Source organism: Lactuca virosa, chromosome 1 (genome assembly GCF_052849685.1).
Source record: "Lactuca virosa cultivar CGN04683 chromosome 1, Lactuca_virosa_CGN04683_v6, whole genome shotgun sequence".
NCBI lineage: Eukaryota > Viridiplantae > Streptophyta > Magnoliopsida > Asterales > Asteraceae > Lactuca > Lactuca virosa.
In genome coordinates, this window is record NC_136426.1 from 211,674,472 (window position 1) to 211,694,598 (window position 20,127).

The following is a 20,127-nucleotide window of genomic DNA, read 5'->3' on the forward strand; positions in this document are numbered from 1 at the left end:
AAAAAAATTATACACCAGATAATTTGTTTTTAAATCGAACCTATGTTTTGAGTAAAATATACGGACCGTATCCCTTCCACAAAAGTCAAAAAGGTGAAAAGGCCATACTCCCTAGTCCCTTCCTCGTCAACTACCCGGAAAACTCGGCTGTTCCCTCTGTACTTTTCACTCGTCTTCCTTCTCTCTCTATTCGTTTTTGCTTCGTCTTCAATACTCTCCCCTTCAGGTATGAAAGCACATTGTTACGAGTTTGTTTCACATGTTAAAAATTCATCTTAGTAATCATAAATCACATCATAAATCATTTGTTCTTTTGTTATCACGTGATTGAAGTTTGGATTCGTACAATTACTTTACTTATTTTACTTTGGATAGTACATAGTCCCGCATGCTGTTGCATAAAGTCGAGAATCATGAACAAAAAGCTTTGTACTCGATCAGTGGGAAATTCTTCAATCCACGAAAATTGCTTTCTTACTTCTTTTATTTTTACAATTTATAAAAACGTTTTTTTTACACTAACATACTTTAATATTTCATCGTAAAAATTCCATTGTCTGTTGATATTTCCATTCGGAAAAAGTAATTGCGAGATTTAAAGACATCTAGGTTGGTGAAGTACTTTTGGTGTTATATTCCTTAAAAAATAAAAATACTTGCGAGATTATAAGACATCTAGGTTGGTGAAGTATTTTTGGTGTTATATTCCTTAAAAAATAAAAAAAAAAACTTTTATCACTTGAAGCCATAAACCTAAGTACTCTTGGTGTTAGTAACTTATTATAACATTCCTAGATTTGTGTGCTTGAGTTCATCACTGTGGTAGCCTTGTCATATGAATGTTGTTTTTGATAAGAAGATGAATGGGTGGAGAGAATACTGTGGCATGCAGGTGTGCAGCATGCAGCACTCCCCAAAGGCCAAATCCCTTTACTCTTAAGCCTATAATACGATTTCATCACCAAACCCCACCCATCTCCTATATGCCCCAATTTCTTTAATTTGACTAATCAATTAGGCAACATGTCTATTATATATTTTAATATTTGTTAAGATTCTTGTAATATTATTTATATTACTTTTTAAGAAACATATTGATGTTTGCCAAACATGCCCTAATTTTGAATGGTACTGAAATTTTTGTTTGATTTTAAATTGTGGTTGAAAACTAGAGATAACAATTTGTTATTAAAATCGGATATTGGAGCAAACAATTATAAAATATTCTTGTTAATTGCTGAGGAGAGATCACTATTATCGTACTTAATTGTTTATATAGAAAAACTATAATTATATAATATATTTATATGTGTATTGTTTTGAGGTCGTTCCTTTTGAAACTTTTATAATTTTCGTCCTAATTAAACTAAATAGTGCGCATGCGGCATGCCTAGCTTATTATTATTATTATTTTTTATTTACCATCGAGGTGCATGTATTGTTTTTTAGACACTTACAATTTTAATTTTAATAATATATGGTATGATTGTTAAGGTTTAAACTGTTTGATGAGACTCGAGTTGCATAACGTATTAATAATTTCAATCTTTTTATAAAGATGTTATTTATGGGATCTCCAGATTGGGCACAAGTGAGGAAGTCATGTGATTCAAAAGCTTCAGAACACAATGCTTACTTTCTGAGGGACACAAGAGCTGAACATTGAAAACAAACATTCATAACTGATCATGTATGGAAGAATATAACTTTCAGAGCTTACTAGGATTCAGCAACATATAAGGAGTAACCAGAAGTAAATATACAAAATCTTGGGAAGGTAAGGGGTCATCAGAACTCATAATGATTGTTCTCTCTGAACTTTCTGAAGGATCTTCATCTTCATCTTCTTCATCAACTGATGGTCATAGATATGATGTTTTTTTAAGTTTTAGAGGTCTAGACACTCGTAATAGTTTCACTGCTTACCTTCATAAGGCCCTCATGGATGCCAATATCACTACTTTCTTGGATGATGAAGATATTGAAACAGGGGAAGATCTAAAACCAGAATTGGAGAGTGCTATTAAAGCATCCAGATCTTCCGTTATTGTGCTGTCCAATAATTATGCTACTTCCACATGGTGTCTTGATGAATTGGTGTTAATCCTTGAGCAGCGTCTGACATCCAACCATATTGCTGTCCCCATCTTTTATCATGTTGAGTCCACCTATGTGAGGAAGCAACAAAGTAGCTTTGGAGATGCAATGGCTAAGCATAGACAGAAGATGGAGGCCGAGACAAATGCAAATAAAAGAATTAAGTGGTCTCAAAAGATGGAGAGGTGGAATAAAGCGCTTATTGAAGTTGCTGGATTAAAAGGGAAGGATGTAAATGGCAGGTAGCCACATTTTACTCATATTTCCATGGCTTGTTAAAAGTCCAAATCTGGTTTGTTAGTTTTGTGGCTGTAACTTTTATTGAAATCAAGTTTCAGGCTAGAGCCGGAGTTTATTGAAGAAATCGTTAAGGACATCTACCGTAGATTGCATGTACCCTTAAGAAGTCCTCTACCACTGCTCATTGGGATGGAGTCTACAATTAAATTTGTCTCTTCATGGTTGAAAGATGCATCCTCACATAAGGCAAATATACTCACTATTTTCGGCATGGGGGGGATCGGGAAGACATCTTTAGCCAAATATGTATATGGGTTACATTGTCCTGAATTCAACTCAAGTAGCTACATCGGAGATATTAGTAGGAGATGTGATGAAAAATTTAATGGATTGCTTCATTTACAAAAACAACTCTGTGATGACATTTCAAAAACACGTTCAATTCAAGTTCAAGATATTTCTATATACACCTCAATGATAGAGAATATTGTAGCTTGTAAAGAGGTGTTTCTAGTTCTTGATGATATCAACAGTGTCAATCAGTTGGATGCATTACTTGGAAGCAGAGTTTTTCATCCAAGAAGCAAGATTATAATAACAACAAAGGACATATGGTTGACAGAGAGTTGTGCACTATTCAAAACAAATGTTAAACCCAAACATATAAAACACGAGCTTAAAGGCTTATCTGAGATTGAATCACAAAAACTTTTGTGTTTTCATGCGTTTGTGTCCAACGATCCCAATGCAGGTTATGAAGACGTGTCGAGAAAATTTATGATGTATTGTGAAGGACATCCACTGGCGCTTGAAGTTTTGGGCAAGTCTCTACATAATCGAGATGTAGCTTACCGGGAAGATCGGATAGAACAACTAAAGAAAGAAATTGGGTCTCCTATAAATAATGTCTTGAGAACAAGCTTTGACTCTTTGCCATCAAATAATGATAAAGAGTTGTTCAAGCATATTGCTTGTTTTTTTGTTGGATTCGATAGAGATGTAGCCGAGACAATATTAAATGCATGTGATATAAGCACAAGATCGGGGATCACGAATCTCATTCATAGATGCCTTCTTAGTATCGGATGGAATAACGAATTGATGATGCATCAGTTACTTCAAAGGATGGGAAGGTTTATTATACATGAAGAATTACCAGATAAGCCGTGGAAGCGAAGTCGATTATGGTGTCATGTTGAGTCATTGAAAGTGTTGAAACATAAAAAGGTTCGAGGCTATGTATACTTGCTAGTAGTGGTATTTAATGCAAGAAATAGCAATAACTTCCGTTGATTTCTTTATTATAACATTTTCTACTGATTTTTTACTATTATTGTATTGTACGTTAGAAAATCTACCCAAATATAGTAATGTCATCTCATCAAAGGTAAAAAAAAAACAAAAAAGAAGCAAATTTCACTGTATACTTTGGTAGATTATTTCAAGTATAATGTCCTAAATCCCAATAAGAAAAACATCTATAATTAGGTAGATTAATCGAAGTTCAGTTTCTTATTCAATAAAAAATTGAATGTACAATAATGTTGTAGTAGAAAGAAATGAAGGTTGGTTGCTATAATACATAAATAAACGAAAGTGCATTGCTATTTCTTGCATTTAATCCTTATTATTAAGCATGTTTTAAGTTTTGTATTTTCTATATAACTATTGTTTCATTCCATTTCTTCTTAGGGTAAGGGAAATCTTTTAGGCTTGGCCCTCGACATGCGAATGCTTGAGAATGAGAAGTTGCGTGCATCATTTGAGCTGAAAACGGATACATTGAGTAACATGGATAATCTAATGTTACTACAACTTAATTATGTGCAACTTAATGGGTCTTATGATGACTTTCCAGAAGAATTAAGATGGTTGTGTATGCATGGGTTCCCTTTAAAGTCTATACCTTTAGACATACCAATGGAGAATTTGGTTGCTCTTGACATGTCATATAGCAATATTGAATTGTTTGACATTTGTAATAGCAATTCACAACAAATCCGGAGTAGGAAAAAGGTAACTTATCTTCATTTTTTCTTCTTCCTACGTTGAGTTGATTAAATCATTAATACTTTAACTTAACTTCATTTCAACAGTTGATTGGATGGTCCTCAAACCACAAAAAGTTGCTTGGATCACTGAAGATTCTAGATTTAAGTTTTGTGAACAACTTCGTAGTATAAGTGGCTTTGACGAATTCTCCGCACTTGAGATGTTAATAGTGAGGAATTGCAGTGATTTGCTTGAGGTTTGTGACTCAATTGAGCAATGCTTTGAACTTGTCCTTGTCGATCTAAGCTATTGTATCAAGCTTGAAAAACTTCCAAGAATCATAGGCATGTTAAACAAAGTTGAAACACTATCGCTAGATGGTTGTTATCTCGATAAATCTCAATTTGATAGTAAAGATATGGATTCAACAAAAATGATCAAGGATAATGACATTGACATAAACACAATAACTTCTTCCTCCACAATTCTGGAGGTCGTACCAAGTGATTCGAAGCTCTTTGTGATTTCTTTACCAGGGACATTAATAAGGTTGTCACTTGTGAATAATAATTTGTCCACCACATCCTTTCCCATGGATTTTAGTTGCCTATCTTTGTTACGGGAATTGTATTTAGATGACAATCCTATCGTCTCCATGCCTAATTGTGTTAGAAGCCTTCCTAGGCTTGAGACACTTGGCATGTCAAATTGTAAAATGCTGACGTCAGTAGAGAATCCTCCGCATACACTAAGAGAGTTTATCCTATATTATGATTGTAAGCCTTTGCTACGAAAAGTTACATTTGATCCAGGAATGTCCACACTTGAGTTATCAATTGGGTGGAAGATGTTAGCACCTTCGTCTTTTGAAATTGAAGGAGTGCTCAAAATCCAACCAATGACAAGTGTTGAAGAAAAGGTACTTTGTAGTTTGGGCTGGAGTGATCTAGACTTCCTTGCCGAAAGGCGCTTGGGAACTTCATTTGTTTATAGAGGAAGAGAGGAATCTGAAATCCAGGTTTTCTCTAATTAATTATATGTCTTTATGTGATTATCTATGTATATATAATTAATGTATTGACTAATAAAGGTTGTTGTATTTGGCAGATGTATTATGAATTTGGAATATTCAGCGCAATATATGGAGGCGGAGAGATGCCAGATTGGATTACAGAGAGAAACACGGGGCCATCAATATCATTTACCATCCCATCATCTCCTAACAAACTAACTGGATTGAATTTTTGCCTTGTGCAGTTGCCATTGGATGTTGAGTTCGTTCATTTGCCAAAGATCATAATTAGTAATGTAACAAAGAACCACACTTGGATATATGAACATTTTATTGGAAATGCCAATGTAGATGGAGGGTGTTTGACGTTGTTAAGCCATTGGATGTTTGTCACGAATGAGATGGAAGCTGGTGATCATGTTACTATTACCCTGCCTGTATCGATTAATTTTGCTTATCCAGTTACAAAGGAGTGTGGGGTGAGTTTCGTGTTTGATGATGGAGACACGGAGGAAAAAGAAGATGCATTGCGTTATTACAAGTCATGGAATCATATCATTGGTGGTGATCTCACCGAATTTCAGTTAACAAATGGAAAATACCTCCTATACATATCACGGTTTATGGCGCTAGATCATGAAGTGCCACCATGGCATTACCTTGACGGAGAATATGCTCGCTTTAAAGGTATCTGTCATTGGTTATGTATTACTTTCTTATCTAGTATTTGTGAGACAAGAACATAATAGAGATCACACAACCAATTCACACTCTGTTTGCTAATATCATATTTGGATTTTCCTCAAGAAATACGTGTCTCGTTACATAACAACATCTATAAGTTATTATTCAACAATTTCTTACACCACCAACATATACGATACAACTAGGCCTTTCCATGGATCTGATTTGAACTGGATCAACAAATATCTTGATATTAAGCATGACCCGACTAGATGTGTAATCGTCGAACAAATTAACTAATGGATCATAAACTGACCAATGACCAATGACCCATGACCCATGACCCAACTTGTTAAAATAGATGGACCAGGATAGTATTTTAATGATAAATATTTCATGTTTCGACTTTCAATCATTGTCAAATCTTTTATGTATTTCTTTTCATTAGATAAGCAAGTGAGCTTTAGAGCTTTCTCTCAAAGGAAGTCTGGCATATTAGAGGATGGCTCCTTAGGTACTATTATATCTTGAAAACCCTTTTCTAATCACATGATCAAACATAAACACACACACACACACACACTGTTAGGAACCGGACCGGGTACACGCAGCGGAAACACACTATCACACACACACAAACTCACGAAAATAAAGCAAGAAGAACACAATGATTTTACGTGGTTCGGATTCGGTGCAAATCCTACGTCCACGGGCTGCAACTAGAGAATTTTATTAAAACTCACAAGATTACAATTGGCTTGACACTCTACACTTGATGTTCTCTCAAGTTTTTGCACACCAAATATGCAAAACATACATGCATATATATAGGTGAATGTTTGCCATGTGAAAACAGAAAGAGTTGTAACCAATTTAAAGTCTACCAACTTCAAGTTTGAACATGTTGAATGCACCACTTATTTTCCAACTTTCAGTTTGAATTTGATTCTTTTATTTCACATGCATAGCCACATGTTTTCAACCTTTCATATTTTACCTAACAATCTCCCACTTGAAAGTTTGAACAACATGGTCCGTCTCTGTCATCCAACTCCAGTAATCTTAAAACAACCAAGTCTTCCAAGCCTCCAGTTCCTAAGAACAAGCTAAACTTAGTCCTATTTCTCTAATTGCAGCCGCCCCTCATCTTCAAGTACTAGAAGGGCCAGTTGAAGCTCCTACTAGCTCCAACTCAGTCATGGCTAATCCCACCACCGACTCATCCTCTGTCTCAACCGGTTTGGACACTCCACCAGATCCAGAGATACACCGAGGACCACTAACACTCTCCAAACTTTGCAAACTTCCAACAAGAGAGAATTTTCCAGTCTTAGTCTTCAAAACCCAACGGCTCTTTGTAACTGTACCCGGAACACACCCCGTGCTCCCACTGTCACAGAATCCCCTGAATGGTTTAGAATTTCCGACTCGTTCAGCTAACATCCCCTTGGCTCCAGAATTCATGTTTGCAAAATGAACTCTCTTAGCAGTAGATTTAGCGAACCAGATTTTGTTTTGCTTAATCGGGATGGTCATACTTCCCTCAGCAGGTACCTCAACCATATACAATGACCCACGCTTCATACCTTGAGCAATCACCGAATTACCATTGACCAACATCCATTTACCACCACCAAACCTTACTTCCAGTCCTTGTTTATCCAGCTGACCAACAGAAATCAATTTTTTCTTCAGCTCCGGAATAACCCTGACATTCTTCAGGCTCCATGTAGTTCGCAATGAAGTAACTAGATCAATATCTCCCATGCCCGTTACTTGAAGCATCTCGTCATTTGCTAACTGTACCTTTCCAAAATCTCCTTTTTTTAGATTCACCATCGTTTCCCCGTTGTCCATGGGGTGAAACGAAGCCCCTGAATCCATGACCCAAGAGTCCACAGAACTTTCCATATTGAGTATCAGTGCATCATCCTCAGACACACTCTCAGCACCAGCAATGTTTAATTCTTTCTTTGGACATTAACTCTTAACATGTCCCACCTCTTGGCAATTCCAGCATTTCACATTCTTCAAAGTTCTAGAAGAACTTTTTCCCCGACTCCCACTGCTCCTGCTATTCCCTCTACCTCTTCCGACATTTAATAAATCAGAAGAAGAAGATCCACCTTGATTCTTGCGTCTGATATCTTCGCCAAGAACCAAATCTCTAACCCCTTCAAAAGTCATACCACTGGTCCCCACGGAACTCGTAACAGCAGTAACTGTTCCGGACCAGCTATCAGGTAGAGAAGCTAGTAGCAGTGATGCTTGAGTCTCGTTATCAAATTTAATTCCCACAGATGATAATCTGGACATAATTGAATTTAGATTGTTAATGTGAACCGTAATTGAGCCTTCATCATTCATCCTTGTAGTGAACAACTCCTTCATCAAGAACACCTTGTTAGCCGCCGATGGTTTCACATACATATTTGACAGAGCCTCCATCATACCACGCGCCGTGGTTTCATTCATGATGTTGAAAGCAACGCTCTTCGTCAACGACAATGTAATAACCGCCTTGGCTTTCTTGTCCTTTGAGTTCCACGCATCTTCAAAAGCTTTTTCCATTTTCTCCGGTTTGTCTCCGAGTACCATGTCCAAGTCTTTCTGACATAGCAATGCTTCTAATTGCATTTTCCACCAGCTAAAATCAGAACCGTTGAACTTTTCGATTACAACCTTGTCTTCAGCCATTACGACAAACAAGATACAAATCAGGTACACTCGTGCGTGATAAAAAAATGATTGTACCCTCCAAACCTCGCTAATCTGGCTCTGATACCAGTTGTTAGGAACCGGACCGGGTACACGCAGCGGAAACACACTATCACACACACACAAACTCACGAAAATAAAGCAAGAAGAACACAAGGATTTTACGTGGTTCGGATTCGGTGCAAATCCTACGTCCACGGGCTGCAACTAGAGAATTTTATTAAAACTCACAAGATTACAATTGGCTTGACACTCTACACTTGATGTTCTCTCAAGTTTTTGCACACCAAATATGCAAAACATACATGCATATATATAGGTGAATGTTTGCCATGTGAAAACAGAAAGAGTTGTAACCAATTTAAAGTCTACCAACTTCAAGTTTGAACATGTTGAATGCACCACTTATTTTCCAACTTTCAGTTTGAATTTGATTCTTTTATTTCACATGCATAGCCACATGTTTTCAACCTTTCATATTTTACCTAACACACACAAACCAGATATCACTAGCTTTTTCAAATAGATTTTCATGCAAGTTTAGGATGGAAGGAAATATAAAAAGTTTCAACCTTGCATTGAATACATGGAGCTTAGTATTTATGATTCTCAAAACAGAAACTTCAAAATCTCCTTGGGGCCAATTTCAATGGGTACGATGTCTTATTATTACTATGCAAGTGTTTTCTTGCAAAGCTATTCAATTCTAAGCAGCCCTCTTTTCAGTTCGTTTTATATATGTTTGTTATTGGCAATTTTATTTATGCATCTATTTACTTTTGTTGTTTTGTTGCCCCAAAGAGTTGAATCTTTCAGACTAACATGCTCAGAATTTATTCAATACATGCTTACAGCATATTGCACAACATAATTGATCATATTACACATGTTTTGGTTCTAGTAAACTGATTTTTATGCTCATAGTTTACTAGTATATACTTGTTTCTTTAGAAGGAAAGAATAAGTTACATATCTTCCTCACATATAAAGTTGTATCCAAAAGCACGTATAAATTCCCTCTCAAACAATGGTTTACAATCACCACCCCCTGCTCTCTTTTTAGTTATAAGGGAAAATGATTTATAAGCCCAACGAAGTTTCCAAACCGTTCAAAAAACCTCAATTATGTTTTTTCTGTTCAAGAAAACCCAACGAATTAACTTTTTGTCTAAAAAAGCCCAACTAACTTGCACTTCTCATGTAGGGTCAACCGGCTAATTAATGAAAGTCAACGAATGACATGACTTATGATGTGTAATTAAATATCGGAAAATAACTTGTAAGACCAACGAAGTTTCAAAACCGTTCAAAAAACTCCAATCATGTTTTCGTTGGTTTGTTTTTAACAAACAAAACATGATTGGGGTTTTTTGAACGGTTTCGAAACTTCGTTGGTCTTACAAGTCATTTTCTCGATATTTAATTACACGTCATAAGCCATGTCATTTGTTGACTTTAATTAGTTGGTTGACCCTAAATGAGAAGTGTAAGTTAGTTGGGATTTTTTAGACAAAAGGTTAATTTGTTCGGTTTTCTTGAACAGACAAAACATAATTGAGGTTTTTTAAACGGTTTGAAAACTTCGTTGGACTTATAAGCCATTTTCCTTTAGTTATAACTCATGCGCCTAAAAAAACTATCATCTACCTCTTGTATGTTGTATTGTAGTTGACTTCTGATTTGTTTTTGTTTCTTTCATGTAGGGGAAGTATCTGCAGAAGTTCCTCATAGCCTTCCATAGATATATTATATGCTAGAGATGCTTTAAGTTTTGACCCAAAATTATTCAGATTCAAGGAAAAAAAAGGGTTTGAAAGCTAGTCCAAATAACTAGAAAGATGAATGTGACCCTTTATGTTGGTATAGTGATTGACATGCTTGCAGAAAAATAAATAAATGCACTAGTCGATGTCTTACTTATATATGCAATATTTCCAAGAACATATTTTGAAGTATTATGTAAATGCGTTTGATAGCTTTTTTTAGAACTTTAATGGCTTTATAATGATTAGTTAGTTGTAATGTTAATGTAATTTAGATGTAGTCTCACTGACTTAAAATGATCCTTAATCTGTTTTGATTTACAGCTGGGTTTTATTTGATAATAGATTTTTCAGTTCTCAACTTTTTAGTGTTCCAGTTTCTCATTTTTATCTTTTCCTGACTGATAGGTTATTGCTGTAATGGTGAACAATGACATTGTCAGCTTAGTAAATAAATAATCAGTCCCCTAATATATGGGAAAGAAACTCCTTCTTCTCTTCACTCTAAGTTGCCAAATTTATGAGTCATAACATACAGTTCATGTGATATTGTACCAGTTCCTTTCCTTAGCAACTTGGCAAAAGAGATTCTGTGCTTATTTATGCAAACTTGTAGAAAAGTATGAGGAGATATTAGCAACTCATGAACTTTTTATCATCTATGGAGTATTTGAAGCTAATGGGCACCGAAAATGTGTCCCTTAAACATGTCATCTTACAAGATTAGATGATCCTCACATCTCAACCAGGTAGAGGTATGCATTTGATATTGTACTTTCATTTATCTGTTTATTATAATTTTGTACTTTTAGATTCTCTTAAAAACTCATGCTCCTTTAAATTGACCCAATTGTAGGATTATTTCTAGTTTTTAATTATTAGGACATATAATCCTTAAAAGTGTTACACAATTTGGGCTGTTACTCTAAGAGAAAAAACCATTTAAGAATTTTATCATTTAATTTAAAGTAAATTGCAATCTTGGTTCCTATGGTTTACCAAAAAGTGCAGTTTCGGGAGCATTATTTTGATGACTTGGAGCATTATTATTTATTATAATATCATCAATAAAATTTACCCCACCCCCACACAATCACTTAACACTAAACCTGATGCTAACTGTGACACAAACGTAGCAAAATAGAAAGAATTAACAATCTAAGGAAGAAGATGATAAAAATAAGCCCATGATGCAAACTAGATAAAAACAGAATAAACGATGAACTGTAATGGAATATATATATGAGAATGATGAATTAACTAAATTATTTACTCAATCAAAAGTATGTTAAACCGGGTAAAATGACTATTTTGCCCTTCAATAATATTATTAACAGTTATTATAAATATTTTATTAACATAAAAAGGAAATCTGAAACCTTTTCCAACTGAAAACTATTTTCCACAGTCAAACGCAACCTAAGCTTCTCAAGATATTTAACCTCATTTGTTCTCATACTAGGCATTAATTAAAAAGGTTTTACAATTTCTTCAAATTATTACTGATTGTCATGACAATATTCTGTTGTAAAATACGACGGATCCAAATTGACTTAAATAATATTAGCTCAATGCGGAATGGGATCAAAAATTATCAAAGCGTAATAATCACAACGTAATACGAATAAAATAAATAGAATAGAGACACAAGAATTTACGTGGAAACCCAAATCGGGAAAAAACCACGGGCGGAGGAAGCCGAGAAACAATTCACTATAATTTGCAGTGTTTACAATGATTATGAAAGAGATTACAAATAGAATGGGAGAGATAAAATACACGGTGGTGTATCAGTATATATATATGTAATGCTTTTCTATATATACTTCAATGATATTAAACTTCTCTGGCCTAGGCTATTTATAGCCAAGAATATCACACGTGAAGAGAAGAAAAATGTGCTGTCCAAAATTGTAGGCGCCTAATATTTGACCACCGTCCATTCTTCATTCAAATTCACATATATATTACTATAATATTAACCACCGTCCATTCTCATTTCCAAATTCACACTTATATTACTATTCATAGTCAAACTATGAATAGTAAATGATAAGTTACGGAAATAACCCCTGAACTATTTGCCACTTGCTAATTTTGGAGGTAACTTTTCCACAATCTCCACCTTGACATCAAAATTAAGCAAGTCATGCTTTACGATTAGTCAAAACCTATAGGTCATCAAACTCTAAAACTTCCATAAGAACCTGCAATTTTATATAGAGAAAAAATTGTTTCCGAAAAAATAAATAATACTTCCTCCACCTACGAGCCTTCAGGCTCAACTGCGATCAGAAACACCCACCATGTCCAAACATAATTTGAACTTGGCTATAGGAAGACTTTTAGTGAACATATCAGCGGGATTATAATCTGTATGAATCTTGTCCACAACACAATCGCCTTTTTCAATGATATCCCGCACAAAATGATAACGAATATCAATATGCTTAGTTCGGTCATGAAACATTTGATCTTTACTCAAGAAGATAGCACTCTGGTTGTCACAGAAAACTGTGGTCACCTTTATTCTATCATTGAGTTCTCCAAATAACCCCTTCAACCAGATATCTTCCTTAACTGCTTCTGTAATCGCCATGTACTCTGCCTCGGTGGAAGACAGGGCAACTGTAGACTGTAACTGGGCTTTCCAACTAACAGCACAACCATTTAGAGTAAACACATATCCTGTAATTGATCTTCGTTTATCCAAATCTTTGCCATAATCTGAATCAACATATCCGAACACCCCAGTGTTAGATTTACCAAAACATAAACACATAGAAGACGTACCACGTAAATAACGAAAAATCCACTGTACTGCTTTCCAGTGTTCTTTCCCCGGGTTCGCCATGTATCTACTAACCATGCTAACAGCATAAGCCAAATTAGGGTGCGTGCAGATCATAGCATACATCAAAGATCCAACAGCACTAGAGTATGGAACACGTGCCATGTAAGCCATATCAGTCTCATTAGTAGGACTCAAAGCGGATGATAGCTTGAAATGAGCTGCAAAAGGTGTGTTGACAGAATTTGCTTCGTGCATACTGAAGCGTCTTAGGACTTTCTCAATATAACTTTTCTGAGAAAGATGCAAGATCCTAGACTTCCTGTCACGAATAATTTCCATACCTAAAATCTTTTTGGCAGCTCCTAAGTCCTTCATTTCAAATTCAGCTTTCAACTGGTCTTTTAACTTCTGAATCTCCTTCATATCTTTCGCTGCAATCAACATGTCATCCACGTACAAGAGTAAGTAGATCTTTGAACCATTGTCACCTTTCTTGAAATAAACGCAGCTATCATAGGTGCACCTGCTGAATTTGTGACTGGTCATGAAAGAATCGAACCTCTTGTACCATTGTCTAGGAGACTGCTTGAGGCCATAAAGAGATTTGTTCAACTTGCATACGTAGTTCTCCTTTCCAGGAACTACAAAACCTTCAGGTTGTTGCATAAAAATCTCTTCCTCAAGCTCACCATTTAGGAAAGCTGTAGTGACATCAAGTTGTTCTAACTCAAAATCGTTAGAAGCAACCAACCCCAACAATACACGAATGGAAGTATGTTTGACAACTGGGGAATAAATGTCAGTGTAATCAATACCAGGAATCTGATTGTAGCCTTTAGCTACTAACCGAGCTTTGTATCTTGGTTTATCATTTGGGTTGACAGGTTCCTTGAGCTTGTAGACCCACTTGCATTTAACTGGTCTCTTCCCTTTCGGAATAGGAACTAAATTCCAAGTACTGTTTCGCTGCAAGGATTCCATCTCATTTTGCATAGCGAGCATCCAATCATTTGAGTCTTCAGATTTGATAGCCTCGTCATAATTCGCAGGCTCCGTTGCGGACTCAATATTATCAGCAACAATAAAAGCATAGGCAACCAAATCAGATTCAGCATACCTCTTCGGAGGAATAATCTGTCTTCTCGGTCTATCCCTTGCAATGCTTGGAGTAGTAGCTTGTGGTTGTGAAGGTGTTGAATCTTCACCAACAACATGCTCATCCGACGAAGAAGAATCTTGATGCTGATTTGTACTCTGATTAGTGGTAGGTGAAGTAGGAAGCTCCACCTCCATTTGAGCATTCTCTTTATTTGCTTCGAATGATACATCTGATGCATCTGTTCTTTTAGAAGAGTCAGCAACTGGTTGAATTATAGCAGACTCATCAAAAGTAACATCTCTTGAGATGATAATTTTCTTCAAATCAAAGCTCCATAACTTGTAACCCTTTACACCTTGATTGTACCCAAGAAAAACGCATTTGATTGCTCTTGGTTCTAGCTTCCCATTGTCAACTCGTGCATACGCTGGACATCCGAATGGTTTTAAATCTGAATAATTTGCAGGTTTACCGGACCATAATTCAAACGGAGTTTTCTTCTCGATTGCTCGTGACGGTGATCGGTTGATAACATAGCAAGCAGTCGAAGCAGCCTCCGCCCAAAAAGACTTTGGCAATTTGGAATTAGAAAGCATACACCAGACCTTCTCCATAATGGTGCGATTCATCCTTTCAGCTACACCATTTTGTTGAGGTGAATGGACTACTCTGCGATGTCGAGTAATGCCTTCCTTTTGATAATAGACATTAAACTCTTCTGAGCAAAACTCAAGTCCATTATCCGTACGAAGATACTTTAACACCAGAGCTGATTGCTTTTCAACCTGAACTTTCCAATTTCTGAAGGTAGAGAAAACGTCTCCTTTATTTTTTAAGAAGAAAGACCACACCTTCCTGGAGAAATCATCAATAATAGTGAGCATATAAATAGCTCCACCTTTTGAAGGAACTCGAGCCGGTCCCCACAAATCCGAGTGAACATAATCAAGTGGTCCTTTCGTTGTATGGATACCACTTGCAAACCTCACTCGTTTTGCCTTGCCATATACACAGTCTTCACAGAAATCCAAATCAACAATCTTTTGTTGACCAAGTAAACCTCTTCGACTCAATTCTGACATGCCTTGAAAACTCATATGGCCGAGTCGAAGGTGCCAAAGACGGGACTGATCTGGATCAGAAAAAGACTTTGACACAACAGCAGCATCACTCGAAATTGTTTGCCCGTCAAGAAAGTAAAGATCTGAGGTTTTTCGTTCGGCTCTCAGTTTGTCGGAACCGTCTTTGAATACCCTGAGAACTCCACCTTTACAAGCAAACTCGTATCCCTTTTTGTCAAAGGAACTGAGAGATAACAAGTTTCTTCTGAGGTCAGGAACATATCTAACATCCCCCATGGTTCGAATAACTCCGTCAAACATACGGATCCTGACTGAACCATGTCCAAGAACTGGACATGTAGTATTGTTACCCATCAACACATAGCCCTGGTTAACCTTTTCAAATGTGTAAAACCAACTTTTGTTATGACACATATGAAAATTACAACCAGAGTCGAGTATCCAATCACCAGTGGAATCCAGTTTATCTGAATAAACTGTCAAAAGTTCTCCAATACCTTCGACCTCAGCTAGATCGGCTTCACCCGAAGTGCTAGCTTGTTTACCATTTGCTGCCATCTTCTCTTTTTCTTTGTTCTTCAACTTGAAGCATTCTTCAAGCACATGTCCCTTCTTGTGACAATAGTTGCAAAACTTTCGTTTGCCTTTTGACTTGGATCTGGTTCTGTTGGAAGATTGAGAAGTTCTATTTCTCTCTGTTGTTCTTCCTCTGGCATTCAAACCTTCGGCTTTAGCATCACTTGAACCACCACCAGTAATATGCTTCATCTTCTCTTTTGAATCCAAAGCTGTATAGACTTCATCTAAAACTAGAGTGTCACGGCTATAGATAATAGTATCACGAAAATGGCTATAGGATTATGGCAACGACGATAGTAAGAATAGATCCAAGTCTTCATCTTCATACTGAACCTCCATATTCTCTAAGTTATTTACTAACTCTTTAAATGTGGATATATGTTCAGCTAAAGAGCCTCCTTCAATCATCTTGAGATTGAACAACCGTTACTTCAAATGCAACTTGTTTGGTAAGCTCTTGGTCATCAACAGTTGCTCCAACTTTAGCCATAAAGAAGCCGCTGGCGTTTCTTTTAGAACATCTTGCAAAACATCATTTGACAAGTGCAAACGAATCTGGGATAAAGCCTTCAGATCTTTCATCTCCTTTTCTTCTTCGGTCCATGTATCGGGCATCTTATTGAAACCCAATAGCGCCTTGTGTAAATCCATCTGAATGAGAATGTCTCTCATCTTTACTTGCCACAACGGAAATCGTGTGTTACGATCCAGTAGTGGAATATCGTATTTTACCGAAGACATGATTAATTACTTGATAAAATGATCCCAATGAGCTAATATTACAACCCGGATGCTCTGATACCAATTGTTGTGAAATACGAAGGATCCGAATAGACTTAAATAATATTAGCTCAATGCGGAATGGGATCAAAAATTATCAAAGCGTAATAATCACAACGTAATACGAATAAAATAAATAGAATAGAGACACAGGAATTTACGTGGAAACCCAAATCGGGAAAAAACCACGGGCGGAGGAAGCCGAGAAACAATTCACTATAATTTGCAGTGTTTACAGTGATTATGAAAGAGATTACAAATAGAATGGGAGAGATAAAATACATGGTGGTGTATCAGTATATATATATGTAATGCTTTTCTATATATACTTCAATGATATTAAACTTCTCTGGCCTAGGCTATTTGTAGCCAAGAATATCACACGTGAAGAGAAGAAAAATGTGCCGTCCAAAATTGTAGGCGCCTAATATTTGACCACCGTCCATTCTTCATTCAAATTCACATATATATTACTATAATATTAGCCACCGTCCATTCTCATTTCCAAATTCACACTTATATTACTATTCATAGTCAAACTATGAATAGTAAATGATAAGTTACAGAAATAACCCCTGAACTATTTGCCACTTGCTAATTTTGGAGGTAACTTTTCCACATATTCAAAATTCAAACCCTACTTTTAGCTGGAAGGGATGAATTTTTCCGATTATCTTGAATAATGATGTTATTTGACTGGTTAGCCTCCCGTAAGATGTCGAGACAAATGTAAATCATTTCACAAATTGAACTGGCTTCCTATTTTATGGGTTAAGACTAAATTAGGCTATTGTATAATCATCATGAAATTGATTAATTTTACGACTGAATGAAGTTTTGTGAATAGAAACTGGGAAAAATGGGCATATAATGGTTGGAACTGCTAGTATGCAATTCCATATCAAATTTCTTTCCTTTCACAATGGTTTTGTATAAATAATTTTGTTGTTTGTTTGTAACTTTACAGGTCAACCATTGAAGTATGTTCTCTTAAAGCAATTATGATCCAATTAGACCTTCTTGCCTACTGTCATCTTTTCTTCAAATATAACAGCAGCTAGTTGAAGTTTTGTTGGAGTGCAATAGGTTCCGGTTAATTCATTTGGTCAAACACAGGTAACACTATGTACCAATATGTTATGCTATGGTATAACATCTTTTTAGAATTTTCAAGAGTAAAAAAGACCAACATATAATAAGGGATCAGATTTGGGAAGTCGTGGATGTTCTTCAACCTCCAGATATGGAACGAAATCAAAAGCCAAAAATCACTTCACCACAATTTCAAGACTTTGAATTGCTTCCTTTGTTGTTATAACTTTAATGCATTTCATTTTCATATGGGAAACTTTTCATTTACTTGATGCTTAAAACAAAACACAAACATCAAAAAGATTTATAATCTTGATTACCCCAATTTTTTTGTCTGCAGATCCACTCAAAAGTATATTCCCTTGTTCAAAAAGTGCAACACATGTTACAGCCTACTTGTGCTCATTTATATCTGATATAAGATTCGTTATCGGCCCCTTCATCTCGAGGACAGAGTAGGTGTCTCTGGTGGAAGTTAGTCGATAGTGAGGGCAGAACCATATATGGTGAGAGTTAATCATTGCAGAACACGAATCAACAGGTGTCGCCGACACCAGTGGGTTTTGTCGTCGGAAAAGAATGGGTGTGGCCGTGGGGTAGGGACCGAGGGAGACGACATGGGGAAGAAGAGAGTATCATGGATCGAGCGATGGGTTTTAAGAAGAGAATACATTATTGATTTTTGAAATAATTTTGTTATTATTAATAACTTATTAATAAAATACAAGAAATTGTTTTGTTATGATATGTTGGCCCCACCTTCTATATCCTTTCCCCCTAATTATATTATAGACCATTTTTTCCCAATCATCAACCATCTGAGCTCAAAACGAAAACCATAGGTACGCCACCACTTTTTGGCCAAAACCTACTACATCACTCTCTCTCGTCGGGAAGCCACTGGACGACCATGAAACACCACCGCCCCATGTATTAAACAATGCACAATACAAACCATAGATTGATAATGGTATGCCCACGGATCTAAACCCTAGATCTACAGATTGGTGCTCTTTCTCGTTTTGTAAAGACCCAAATTAGTAAATAAGTATTAGAAAATTATGTTTAACATCTTGATTAGAAACTTGACGATAGATCCACTTGCATTAACCTTCGAAATTGATTTAAAATCAGGGTTTGCACTCGTGGTGGACCACTCATGTTGTGGATGTTGTGGTGGCGACTTTACACTTGTGGAGGACATTGGAGAGAGAAAGCATTGGCAGGTTTAAAGGGAGGGAGGGGCGGTAAAGAAGATAACTAAAGCAGCAGGTTTGGGTGGGGGAGAAAATGTAGGTGATGATGGTGGGCTACAGATATCGTTGGCACGATCGACGATGATGGTGATACCACTGATGGTGGTGTTCTAATGGCCTACTGTTCTTTGGGGTTCTGATAACTAAGGAAGGGTAATATTAGGATAAAGCCTTCCATAGCTTCCTTCTATGGTTATGAGGTATGGAAAATGGATATTAAAACCATTTTCCTTAATGGAAAACTAACAGATGATGTGTATATGACACATCCAGGGGGTTTTGAACATGCCAAATATCCTAATAAGACATGCAAGCTTGAAAAGATAATCTTTTGATGTAACATTCCAAAAATTCATAGTAAAATTTTCATTTTTAAAACAGTAAATCATACAAAGAGTCATTCCAAAATCGATTAAAGCGAGTATTTTATTTAAACATCAGAGTAAAGATCATAAGTTGCCAATGCGGAAAACTTTGGGGGATGATGTGCAGTCACGCGGGGCCCTCCCCCTTTCGAACTGGAAGTACCTGAAACCATAAACATAAACCATAAGCACACTACTTAGTAAGTTCCCCAAAATACCTCATACCATACATACAATAGGGCTTGCCCAATAACCATCGGGCCCCGCCTGGAACAGATATGTCAGTAACATGCGATGGGCCCCGCCTAACACACTCATCAGGCCCTGCCTGGCATCAGGCCCCGCCCAGTATACATACAAACACATACAAGACATGTAGGATTCACAAAGACAACCAGGACACTATAGCATATTCCACCGGGTCGGCATTGATGCCTTCGACCCGTAAGTAGAGTGACAACTAGTATACTATAACACGCTCATCAGGCCCCGCCTGACACACATACAATACGTGCAAGGTCACACAGACAGCTAGCAAACTAATAACCATAAACCATGGTTCAACATTGGTGCC

The 20,127-nt window shown here is 36.5% G+C and overlaps 1 protein-coding gene across 1 annotated transcript; it reads left to right on the forward strand.

The window, feature by feature from the left end:
- The first annotated feature begins 1,800 nt into the window (after nucleotides 1-1,800).
- On the forward strand, nucleotides 1,801-10,484 carry LOC145127096 (disease resistance protein RUN1-like). The gene is made up of 6 exons (XM_079062350.1): nucleotides 1,801-2,339; nucleotides 2,436-3,564; nucleotides 4,030-4,315; nucleotides 4,434-5,347; nucleotides 5,437-6,028; nucleotides 10,447-10,484. The coding sequence occupies exons 1-6, from the start codon at nucleotides 1,801-1,803 to the stop codon at nucleotides 10,482-10,484; spliced, it is 3,498 nt and encodes a 1,165-aa protein (XP_078918476.1).
- Nucleotides 10,485-20,127: the final 9,643 nt, after the last annotated feature.

Excerpts from the sequence above, each read along its gene's own strand:
- LOC145127096 (XM_079062350.1), top strand. The coding sequence starts at position 1,801 with ATGATTGTTCTCTCTGAACTTTCTGAAGGATCTTCATCTTCATCTTCT. Across the intron at positions 3,565-4,029 it reads AAGTGTTGAAACATAAAAAG|GGTAAGGGAAATCTTTTAGG; the intron begins GTTCGAGGCTAT and ends ATTTCTTCTTAG. Across the intron at positions 6,029-10,446 it reads AGAATATGCTCGCTTTAAAG|GGGAAGTATCTGCAGAAGTT; the intron begins GTATCTGTCATT and ends TCTTTCATGTAG.